Below are 13,099 nucleotides of genomic sequence, written 5' to 3'. Positions count from 1 at the left end.
ACAGGCATACCTGGTAACACCACCGCCTATTTCCTTAGACAGGAATACATCTTCAATCCATACTTTACTAGCTGACTTTTAAGCAGTAAGCAACTGGTTGACTTGTTGGACCTGAAGACCACTCTAACCAATTTTCTGTCCTTAAACTCCCAACAATGCTCTCAAGAAATTTTTATTTTATTTTATTTTTTATTAAAAAATAAAAACACCACTCACCCAAAGAAAAAGCAGCCAACCAAGACCAAAAAACACTCCCTTCTCTCCAAAGACAGACTTGTAATACTTCTTGTTATAACCTCTCATCAAAAAAAAGAAAAAAAAAAATATATATGGGGGTGGGGGGGGAACTTAAAAAGTAGTACGCAGACTGGAAAAAGACAAAAGAAAAAGACAGCTGGAGAGGGTCAGCAGGCTGTCGAGGCCCCATTGTTCTACTTTTAGTTTTCTATGCTGTGTAATTTCACCAGCCTGTACTTACTACCAAGTCTGTCGGCCTTCCAAACTTCAGCTGGAAGTCTGTTTCCTACTCCCATCCATAAATTTTGCTCTGAATTTACATCACAGATACAGAAGAGCTGAAATTACTTTACCTTGATAGAGATATTAACTTTGATGCAGAAATATTAGTAAAAAAAAAAAGTACCTAAAAAGGGAATTTCTACAAGGCAAGTGCAGGTTTCAGCTTTACTAGGAATCTACGTTCATTCCAGTGATTCAGTTAAGTCATACAGTTTAGAGAAAAAAAACAGTGTAAACTTGAATTTAGCACGGGATCAGGAGAACCATGTAGTCTAGGGCCATCAACTACTTAAAGACACCAAGTAGAAGAATAACAACTATGAGTACAATGGCATGCCAGACTGGAAACTGACTTCCAAAAATAGGAGCCTAAACAGGTTCCAGGCAAGATGCTTCAGCAAGTCTCAATTCTTCCAGATCAAGTCAGGTGTCATTTAAAAGACAGCCTTCACGAAGCACTCGAGTAAGCACATACAAGTAACAGAGTACAAGTGAACAGGGCTGGTGAACCACGTTATGTCCAAGACATAACCAGAGATCTCAAGGTCCCCTGTCCATCCCTCTCTGCTATGTTTTCCTGCAGCCTCAAATGGTAGAAGTCTGCATTATCTGTTCTGCAAAACATCACTCTGTAGCAAGATGAAGATAACACGCTATACCTACTTTTTCCTTCAATCTGTCCAAAAGGAAAACCATCAGGTATCCAAAGCAGAACTACAACCAGATTTATATCATTCCCACTGAAGAACCTGAGAAATGACTGAGAGGCTTGAGGGGGAGCACAAACACTTAGTTTTTGTTAGCATTCAAAATACTCCCAACTGCAGTATTTTAAAGGGGGTGGTCTATCCGCACTGGACATTAAGTTTAAATCACAGTGCAACTTGTCATACTCGTGAGAATACTTCGCAAGCCAGAGTCACTGACAGTCACTGGTTCCAAAGTTATTAAGTGCTAAGGTAGTAATTTATTAAAATAATCATGTGCCCCTAATATGAAGTTCCAAATATAAACTAGATTTGAAACCTTGGCATTATGCAAAGATTCAAAAAGGCCGTTCTAGAACTTAAGCCAGTTATGCTTCTATTTCTGATGGGGGGGTGGGGGGGGTGGGGTAAATCACACGTAAATCCCAGCTTGTTTCTATTTCATCCTCTCCTAAATAAACATCAGAAATTTTCCATGCCAGGTTAATCATCCTCCTAGTCATAAATCTGACTACAGATACAAAGTGCTTCCACATCTTTTTATAGTTCTATCCTCCAATGACAAGAAACAGATGAGTCACATGAACTTCTTTCATAATGTCGCATTAACACAGCCTGGGAAGACAGAGGCAAAAGGATACCGGTTCTGTCCTACCAGCTTCTCACATTCTTGTAGCTTCCTGTTTATTCAAAAGTTGCATTACTTCTAGTGAAATAACCACAGCTGAAAACCTGTGAACACATGTGTTACTGACAGGCTACTGTCAGCAAACTTGAGGCCCAATATGCTTACGATTCACCCACAACATGCTGTATTTCTGTTTCAGCTTCCTCAGTTCCAGCAGCCATACACTTCAGATTGAATACAAACACAGAGCAGTGTGATCAAACAAAAACCAGCTATAAAACCCAAACAGATTCTGAAGACAAACTGCCTTCGCATTTATCACAGATCACACTGGGGGGAGGTAGGCTGTTTGCATACAGCAAAGGTTTTGCTGTTCTCAGAAAAGCAGGGCTGAAGTACCAGACGGAAAGAGCTGCAGCCCTGTAACTCCCCATTTCCATCTCCAGACACATGAGGAATACATGACTGAGGAAACACTGACAGGAATTACTGTCTTCAATTAGAAGTACTTGTTTGTATCAAAGGCTACAAATATTGAGGCAGGACTAACCGAGACCACCACCTTTAGAGTGAGCTGGAGCTCCCTTTCCTTGCAATTAACTCGGGAGCTCCGCAAGGCCAGGTCATGCGGCACTGGATCACAGGAACAACGCTTTGCCACAGAGCAAGTTAGTGTTTGCTTTGGCCAAAGAACAACCAGACAGTTCACGCCAGCCTTTCCGTTCTAGGTCCAGAACATATGCTGCTTATGAGACAGATGAATCCTCAGCGAGAAATTAGCGAAAATGTCGTGAACAGCAATTGCATGCCATAATCTTCTATTCCATTAGAAAACACTTATTTACTTTTTCAAACTGGAAGAACACATTTGTATCAGATCAGCACTGTGCATCATACCATTACTGAACTTTGGATCCTGTAGCAGGAGTCCTAAAGCTGGATTTTCAGTAATGTCAAACCATTACCAATGAGAAAATTATTCAGAGTAACATAACCAAGGGGGGGGGGGGGGGGGGGGGAGTCAAAATTTGAGCTCAATTCCAGCACAAGGACAAAGACTGTTACCATGACAAAATCCACTCCCCGTGCCTTTTTTCTTTGAGAGGTTTCTCATCATTAAGATTTAAGATCATTCAAGTGAGTCATGGCTGAACAGAGACTTTTCAGACGTACCTACAGTCTTACAACTTGACCCACTTGAGCACATTTGACAGAAAATTGGAAGACATAACTGTACTGCTTTTGCTTCAAGTTGCATTCTTACAGCAATAAAGAGTGGAGTCACTTTCAAAATTCTGTAGTTATACAATATACACAGTGCTTTCCTAATTTTCCTTTCCACATAGAAAATAACGCAATCCCTCCACAACTGTAGCTCCTCATAAACCCAATATATTAACAGTAAGTGTGTTAGTTTATTTCAAGTGTGCACATATTAATCATATGAACTACAATCTTCTTTTTAAGTACTAACTTCTTTTGGCAATGCAGATAAACTTTAGAACTAAGATTTTTTTGGCAATGCAGATACTCACACATATTTGGGTAGCTAAAAAGTATGTGTGAGTATCTGCATTGCCAAAAAAATCTTAGTTCTGAAGTTTTTTCTTCTGCTCACTATCAAGAGACATGAATGAATCCTAAACCAACTATTCAAAAAACAGGTACCCATCAAATCAGACAGAAACAGAAGTATATAAGAAAATGCATGAAACACTGGTGCACCTGCTCAGGGTTCAGTGATACAGAAAATGTACAATGGAACAGTGTGCACCAAGAAAAGAAAAAATAAGATATGTACGGCACCAAATTCAGAAGGGTGCAAGTACTCTGTAAGAATAGATTCTGTAATTCAACAAAATACTTAATTCTCCTCTTCAGAAGCAGGAGGGTAGGCAGGAGAACACATAAGTCTAGATCTGGAAAACTAGTACAGCACCACAACTACAGAAAGTGACCTTGGACTTATCATGGACTTTAAATTGAACACAAACATTGACAAAAAGGCTAACATAATTACGGAATCAATCACCAACGTTACCAGTAATTCTACTGCTCTAGTCTGTAATGGTAAACTTGGACAGTATAGGCAGTGATCAGTTTGGGGCACTGCATATCAAGAACCCCTTTGATAAACCATGTAGTCCAGACAGGATAGGTGTTATTGCAGTAGTTTTTGGAAACATTATTTAACAAAGGTTGATGTAATCTGATATACCTGCTTATCTTAAGTCAGTTCTCCGCATTTCTTAAATTAAAGAGCAAACAGTTGAGCATTGTCCTGCATCCACTGAAATTATGGGAGGGTAGAAGACACACAGCAATCTTGCCATAGCACTTAAACATGGGAACAGCTTGTTTAAGGTGAATGTAGAATTAGGTTCACTAAACATTCAACCTGTTCTCTAGTGTAAGTATCTGATTATTATTTTACACGTGTACTTAACTATTCCTGAGACCAACAAGACAAACAGCAGCTTCTCAGGGATATCCTCTGTGTTTCTACTGTTACGTAGAATTCTCTGAAGGAAGTTCAGAAGTTGCAGGGTTATAATTCTGTGATAGTTTCAAATACCTGGGACAGATCTATGGGAAAGTCTACATGTAGTAAGGAGAAAATGCCAAGCGGGCTGCCAGTACCTGCCAAGATCAAACTGGCAAAACTATGTATTAATAGGAAGAATCCATAAGAAGCCTGGAACAATCTAAGGTATAGGAATTAGGCAGCTAAACACATTAGCATTTTAAATGATACTCCTACTTTACTGAATCAGCAGTGTATGTTCTGACATATAAGATCATTAGGAAACATGGGGGGAAAACTAAATTATGCATCTCTGAAGGAATATGTTCTACATGATTTAACAGAGGCAAGAGGTACAGACATGCCATATAGAAGAAACTGTACTGGTTCCACAGTAATATACTGGACTTATTCCAGAGTAGGGAGAGGCTACACAGAGAAGAAACAGCTATAGTTTATGGGGTTGAAGCAATTGTGTGCTTCACCACTTGCATTCATCCGGCATGCAGAGAACTGCAGCAGCAAAGGCTAGCAACAGAAAGTATTAACATTTATGCCTATACAGCTTTTTTTTTGTTGTTGGTGTTGACATTGACACCTTTACCATGCTTGTGATTATTTGTGAAATTTATAACTGTTAGGCCATTCAGATTACTTCTTCACTTGATATAAATACAACGCCATCCCTACAAATTCACAGAATTAAGCAGAGATTTTTGGCAAATCTCTAAGTGGATAAATGTGAGGTTTGTTATTCTGCTATACACAGGTAAAAAAAAAGCTCAAGACTAAAGGCTTTTGTGCTTTTGGAATTTGGTGTGGGTTTGCAGCTAGCTTCCTATAAGCAGGATTTTACTACATCAACAGGAGAACAAGCCATTTATTACCACTTTTCACTTGGAGAAGGTATTTTTAAACAAGTGTTATGGTACTATTAAAAAAAAAATCCTGTTTCTTCTGTATACATGGAATCCTATCTATAAGTCCAAGCCAGAGTCAATCAAGTCACTAATTACAATTTTCCAAGAATATCAAAGGAACTAATTCCTTACCTTTCACTTTTGCAATAACTGTTCCTGCAGCACTAAGAATATCCACTGAGTTTAGAGTCTGATGTTTATTTATCACTGCTTTTAAAACACGTAGCAACTCCCCCAGGCGTTCATGTACTACCTGATGCAGGCCGTCTTGATTTTCTGAAAAAAGTAAAGGAGAAACTACATTGAAACAATAAATTAATGCCCAATCACATTACAAACTACTTTGATGGTATTCAGCTGCACTGAAGCCTAGGTCATGTAGAAGCTGGGCCTGCTTAGAAAAAAGAAATTGTGAAAAATAAAAAGCTATAGTAGCATTTGCCAAGAGTTTACTTGCAGTGTTGTATGCTGTTTGCATATAAACTCATTTCTCTCCAAAAGTCAAGCAAGTGTACTTAAACCCCAAAGGACTCTACACCAATACCCTAAGGTTTCTGAATTAAACCATCTGTTTCTCATGTCATTTCATCAACCAACATTTTGATAGTCACATATATTAAAAAAGAACAACAACAAAAGATGGTTGGGATTGCTCATTAGGTATTTCTTCACCTGATACAAATTCTACACCATTTCTGTATATTCACAGAATTAAACAAGTATTTTTGGAAAATGTTGTCTAGCTTTTAACTCAAGTGTCAGTCAAATCTTAGAGCACTTCTAGTATATAAGCCCGGATCTACAAAGGTCTGTCTTTAATTATGTCAGTCCCAATAAAGGAGTTGAACACCTGAATTATTTGTGGAACTGGCCTAATCAGAAAAATTCTCTAACAAGCACACTTATAGGGCAATGGTTTTTACAGCATATGCTCTTTTGGTATGTGCCCTTAAGTCCCACCCCCCGCCTTATTTTTTTAAAAAATAGTTCTTGTTGCATATGTGGCACAGGTTAAACCACAAGCTCTTCCGTTCTGTTACAGGAGAGGTGCTGGTGCACGGAATTAAAAGTTTCACATGCACTAGAGTGCTGCGTTGCAAGTTGTGGTAAAAAGCTTTCAAATTCAGGAAAGTCTAGCTTATGAAAAAGAAAAAGAGGATCTAATACAAGCTGACTCACTTCCCCACTGAGCAAAAAGGAATGGCAATTCTGTGTTGTCTGTGGCCACGATAACAGGTCAATACAGACAGTTACAGTACAGTGCAAATTGATGCAGTGTTACTCAGAGAACAGCTTCAAATCTGACCCATTTTGTTCTGACTGCAAGACTTCATATTTAGGCTAGAGGCACCTGAATTTTTCTGAAGAGTCAACAAAGTACAACATGACACATCGGTACATGTGTTAGGTGGGTAAGGTGGGGGCACTACATACAAATGAATACAGTTACATCAAGTGCAAAAGCAAACCTTCCAAGGACCAGTGTACTTCAGGCTTTATCTCCCTAGATGTCAAATATCAGGAGATTTTTTTCAACTCAGACTGGCTTATACACGGTCAAAGGATAAACCCCGACTCAGGAAGTAGACTAAGGCAAAAACTTTATCTACCATTCATGGGAACTTTGTGTTTTTTTCCTGCTGGAGGGGAGGTAGGAAGCGCTATCTGTAACAGGACACACGGAAGTCTAGGAAAACACATCTTACACAGCAGTAAATTAAGAAAGCTCTACGTGATTTATTAAAGGAACACAGTTGTGGCTTTATCTTCATTTACATGCATAATGGTTTTTAACTGAGACTCAAAAACAGCAAAGGCAAAAAAAGTGTCATTAGGCTGGTACTAAATGTGGGTATGATTCAGTACATACATATTCACAGCACAGATAGTACACGACAAACAGATTGAGCTAAAGCCATGTTATAAGACTTTGGAACTTAATTGGGAAAGTAATCCAGATTTGAAGCAGTTTCCATGCAAACAACGATACAGAAGCTGAGACCTTGGATAAGAGGTGATTTATAGGGGATACGAAAATATTTGAAAAGAATCAAAGTAGTGGGTACAAGCAATCGCTTACCAATGTGCTTCAGTTGAATATAACACACCTCAGATGATTAAACAAGGGAGGGAGGAGCCAGATTTGCAAGAGAAAAGGGTGATTCCTCATGTAAGAGACCTGTGGAATTTCTTGCCAAAACACAGCATCGACACAAGAAGTTTACATAGAAACAAGGAGAGACTGGACAAGTTCTAAGTTTCCCTGTGTGTTACTAATGAGACAATAAATGCCTTACCAGGTCAGGCCATGGGTCCAACTAGCCTGTGCCTTACATTTACTTACATTATTTACAAGTGGGCAACGCTGCTTAGGAGACTAGACAAGACTGGCCACTTTCTGCAGTCTAGACCCCCAGCACCCACAGCTGCTGCACCACAGCAGTTCCTATGCACTTTAATAACTGCTCGCACACCTGCTGTCTTTGAATTCATTTAATTCCCTTTGAACCTGCCTCCACAACTTCTTTCCACTCAGCTACTTCACTTTTTAGTCTACAAAACTACTAAGCATGGTAGTCAAACAATGTAACCTGCAACAGCTCAAGAACTCCACTAAGCAGAAAGGGTTCGGAGGATACGTCCAACAGCATTTTCACTTTTTCTAGTTAGTTACTTTTGGCAATCACTGGAGTTCAGACACCGAGCTAGACACAGCTTTAGTCTAAATCAGTACTGATGCTGTCACCTTGTAAGACTTGGAGAAATCCATCAAAGCCTCAATTGTACTCCATCAATGCTGTTGGGAGCACCGGGCAGCTCCAGGCAAAAGCAATGGGGAAAAGGAAAGACAGCAGAGCTGTACTGACACCCATAAACCCAAAGTGGATCACACAACACAGAAAATACATCTGAAAATTACGGTAACATGTTATTTTCTGAAAACTGTATTAGATAATGAACTAATAGGAAGTATCTTTAACTAAGAAAGAAGTCCAGTGTGTAGACTTAAGTTTTGAAATACTTAAGAGGTAAGTCTATGGAGGTCCTGTCTCATCTCTTCTTACAAACCTCCAGAGGCAGACAAATATTCCACAGTTGCTCATCAGGACTAATGATTTATATTGGCAGGACGGGGGCAAATCAGCTTTTATGAAGGCATGTGAAGGCTATACACACAAACCTTCCCCGTCAGCTGTCTGTATAACCAGACTATATGCAGTCCTCACATGAAGGGCATGAGTATTGTGGTCAGCTCACTACAGCTGGTCTGCACAAGTGCACCTTTTGACCTCAACCGCATCTCTTGCCTAGCCAAGGTGAAGGTGTCCCTGTCTTCTGACACACAGGTGTCCACTTGTGGCTGGAGAGAAAAGGGTTCTTAACCATGTGATCATGAATACCCATGCACAGGAAAGCATCCAAACCAATTGACAGATTACTCCCAGCTTGAGAGTCCTCAGGGAGTACATCACAGACATATAACTGCATGCATTATTCTGGGGAGTTCAGTGTGACCCACAGCTACAGGCTTGTCATCACAGGATAAAACAGCCTCTTGAGGTTCCTTACAGTTTAGGTCAAGGCAAAGAAAAAAAAATCATACAGAAGACAAATTAAAGCATATCAGATCCCAAAATACAGTTTGTTAGTATTAAGATCTTACTAGGCCAACACAGTTGGGAGAAAAAGCGAAGCAAGCAGGAGGGGGAGGAGAGGAAAAAAACACCCAACTGAAGGGACATAAGCCTCTTCAAGTCTGAAACAGAAGCAGTAAGCTTCAAAGGGAAATACAAGTTGAAAACAACTGCTGAGTTGAGTTAGATGTTTATCATGCTATCCAGGAGAACACTATCACTAAAATAATGCATTCAAGCATGAGATTAATTATTTGTACTCTCACAAGTAAAGGTCTGGCTACACCCAACTGAGATTTCTTTGTATCCCATCACTGTATTATTTGTTTACAAAATATCTGAAGCATTGTTTCTGTGCCTCCAGAAGACAAGAAGTCTGTGACAGAAGTAGTGCTTGGGGAGGGGTGGGGGCAGAAGTCGGGAACCACAACCACACTGCATTTTCAGCAGCTGATCCTCACCAAACAGACACTAGAACAGATTTCCTCTTCAGGACAGGTTTATTTAAACTTCAGGTAGTAAAACAGTGTAAATACACCGGATTAACAGAAACAGTTTTACTACTGAGGAGTCCAAAAGTGGCTAAGAGACCAAAACAACAGTAGAGCAAATACTGGTTCAGCAAAAAGAATGCATCAGAAAATATGTCTCCAGCAATTCAATCAGACTCAAGCAGTCATAAAAATTAGTATTTATTTTCAGTTTTTCTTTTCTCCCTTGTCTTACTGTACAGATTCATTTATCTGCATTAAGTCAAGTAGGTAATTCCTCCACCAATGGATGCTATATCAGTTTTAAAATCTTTCTCAAGCTTAATAACATGAATTGCAATACTGTAGAAGACTAGCTAGGAGTTGGGGCCAGAGGACTGCAACTGCTGGTGATCCTGCAGCACAGAGGACCTCTCCAGGCACCTGAGTTCAGCTGTTTCCTTTGGTGACCAGTCTCCTGGAATCTCCTGGAAGAATCAGTCAGCCCTCTAACCAACAAAAGGAAAAAAAAAAAAAAAGAGAGCTCTTGAGACTTAAAAAGGCTTGGAGAGCGCTTAGTAGCCTATCTGCAAATCTTCTTTCCTTGGGGTTTAAACTGTCATTTACATTAGCTGAAAATAAGCTCTTCCAAAATGTAAAGGCAACCACACCAAAGTACACTCTGTAGCAGCAGTGTAGAAAGAAAAATAGGGTGAAAAGGCACATACTCAAAGCTGACAAACCTAAGGCACAAGAATGATAGAACAAAGCAGCTGGGAAGCCTGTCTGTGTTAGCCAACCCACCTCCATAGCACACTGTTGTGATCAGCATCCCACTCCCTGATTGTTTTGGTCATCACATTTTATAACCATACTCATCCGTCTTTAATGTAAAAACAGCATAAACTACCTATTTTCTAATTTTAGGTATTTCTCAACAGGAAGCTTTTGTTTAGTAAATTAGCAAGCAATAATGACCTTACAGCTATGGATTCTGTTCATGCAAAACAAAATAAAATTTGCTCATTGAGCTTGTCAGCGCCCGTCAACCTCCCTGCCAAGTCAGGACTGGTCACAATACACGTAGTCAGAAAAGGCACTGCTGTGTCAGTTGGCTGGTATTCTTTTGTCTGACCCGATTTACTGTTGGCCCAAACATTTCTGAAGCTGTTTATGTCAACAAATGTTTGCCAGGACAAGTTTAAATACAGACCAACAGTTTTTCCCCTTCCACTGCCATTGCATATCCTATGCTGCTGTTCAGACTCCTACACAAGTGCACCATTCTGCTTACTGCTTCTCCACCTAGAACATTAACACTTCCTAACAGCAGTAGACTCTTCCTCTACTACCCAATTTCCACCAGTCATAAAAGAAGGGGAACCACTAATACAACTACTGTTTTGCTGCGGCTAAAAGTTTGTTTAGAGCTGAAACTGGTCACACCGATGAAAAGAAAAGATAGGGTATCAATCCAGATAAACCACCTGACAACTAACACATCTGTGGAAAAGTCTTCAAGTCAGATTGCATGAGACTTGCAAAGCAAATATTCTAGTTCACACCATCTAATAAGGTCCTGCTTTCCATACAAAGCTTTTCACAAGTAGAAAGATGTGATTATTTACTTAATGCATTCAACAGCCTTCAAGAATGTTACAAACAGTGAAAGATACTATCAGTTTGAAACAACCTGCCATGAATACTCTCTACAGCCACAAGTTCATATACATAGACCAGTCTTTTGACTACAGAGTGGGGAATATATATAAACTCATCTCACTTGTTGTGAAAATCTTAATATAACCAAGTTAACTTGTATTTTTGCACAAATAGTTTCTCCATCTACCCTCACAAACATGATTAAATGCCCTGTCTTTGGCACCTACCGTGAAACTCACTCTCTCTATGGATGTTACTACTAGTTTAAGATGAATAAATGCAACTGGATGAGAACACTTAAAACATCAGCTGTGCAGAGTCACTGGGACATAGCCAGTGGCTGAAACCAACCATCACCCTCATTAGGTCTAGTCCCCATTTTGAGGGCTCCCTTTGTAAATTGCTGCTTTCCTGGGACCAGCTGAGGAGTGTGTACTTCAGCTTCCCTTTTACTGCCACTGAAATACAGGAGCCTCGCTTGTGGTTTTAAGTAACATCATCTGCACAAATCCCAACCTCCTTCAGAAGAAAGGGAGAAGCCCGACAGAACAGCCTCCCAGAGTGGTGGTGAGAATAAGCACACAAACTGGGAATCAATTTCCCCAATATCTGAATATTTGGATCCAGAATGTTTTAAGTTTCACCTGATGGAACACAAACAGTCAGCTCCCCATGGCTTTTGATCTTGGAAGGATTCAGAAGAAATATGCTGAAGTGACCAACATTTCTCTCTGCAAGACCAACATCTTGCTAAAAGACAGCCAGCTTTTACTATAACCTCATTTTTGGCATTAAGGTAAATTACATCCTGTTTCCATTATGTTACACAGAAGGATTACATGTTATCAGTAGCTACACCACCTCGGTTGGGGGGGGGTGGAACCAGCATTGGCCTGAAGCTGATTCAAAGTAAAGCAACTTTAAACTAAAATCACATTACTATCACCTCCATCAATGTCCACATTGCACACCAGGAAACTGTCAGCACTCAGGTCTGAACCTGATCCAGACTATGAGACTTCCCAGTGAGCATCACAGAGTAGGCAAAACAATCACACAACAATGAACTGTGTGGAAATCACCTAAATCCTACATCTGCAGTTTGGGAAACAGTCCCAGATTAACCCATCACTTTACTTTCGCCGTCCTCCCCCTATCAGCCCCATTCTAACATGATTAACAGCCTGCCATTATTTGTCTGACTTGACAGAGGTCACTATCTCAAAACACAACAAGAACTAATCAAACACACAGTGAAAGCACGTTTTACCCTTTGGTTTGACCATAGTAAAACTGATCTACGTCACTGCTATGTAGTCAAGTCTCAAGGAAGCTTTGTAAGTCAATAAACATATGGCCTAGACTTGACTTTCATCAATTGTACAGATATAAAATGAACTAAACTTTTTTTCCTTTGATAATGTTGTGGATATTTATATGTTGGTGGCCACAGCTCAGGAGTGATGAGAAAATGGCAGTCTTGGCTGTCATAACTTAATTGGCTGCAGATGTAAGGAATGAAACATTTTAATTCACTGAAAAACAAAAACTCAAAAGAATTTCTGGAGGCATTTGCCTTTGTAAAATCTCTTAACAAGGCTAGAAGCTGCCAAAGGCACTAGTGAAGTCATCATGTTTCAACCTTATGTTATGACGCAGAATTAGAAGCTATCTACCAGAGATATCTATGTCAAGAAATGTCATACTTGAAGCTTTCGAATTAGCAAGATAGCCAGTCCTAGCTTTTTTGTTAGTCTCATGGTGACTCTGGCTGTGATGGCATCATGAGAAGACATTACACCAAAATCGTACAGTCTTTGGCAACATGTGCTTCAGAATCCACTGTGACCAATGTTTTAATCACATATTGCAGCAAAATATCTTTATTTTACAAGCAAGAATTTAACATTTGGCAAGTCAGTTGCCTACTTACTGCCAAACTACTAAATTTGATCTTAAAAATCAGGTTGTACAAATCTAGGTTAAAATTAAAAAGCAGCTGGTACTTACAAGTTTTTTTGTATTTTAGTGGTG

At 39.7% G+C, this 13,099-nt stretch overlaps 1 protein-coding gene across 3 annotated transcripts in view; it reads right to left on the bottom strand.

Annotated features, from left to right (window-relative positions):
* Positions 1-13,099, bottom strand: part of ARHGAP29 (Rho GTPase activating protein 29) — a 52,816-nt gene that overhangs the window by 22,432 nt on the left and 17,285 nt on the right. For 2 of the 3 annotated variants that reach the window (XM_040610511.1, XM_040610512.1), the window contains exon 3: positions 5,431-5,595. In XM_040610511.1, the coding sequence (XP_040466445.1) occupies positions 5,431-5,595 (165 nt within the window). The remainder of the gene's footprint in view (positions 1-5,430; positions 5,596-13,099) is intronic. The other variant, XM_040610513.1, reaches the window with a different exon arrangement.

The sequence above is a fragment of the Falco naumanni genome, chromosome 11 (assembly GCF_017639655.2).
Source record: "Falco naumanni isolate bFalNau1 chromosome 11, bFalNau1.pat, whole genome shotgun sequence".
Classification (NCBI taxonomy): Eukaryota; Metazoa; Chordata; class Aves; order Falconiformes; family Falconidae; genus Falco; species Falco naumanni.
The sequence above is the reverse complement of the archived record's forward strand: the minus strand, read 5'-3'. Positions and strand labels throughout refer to the sequence as shown.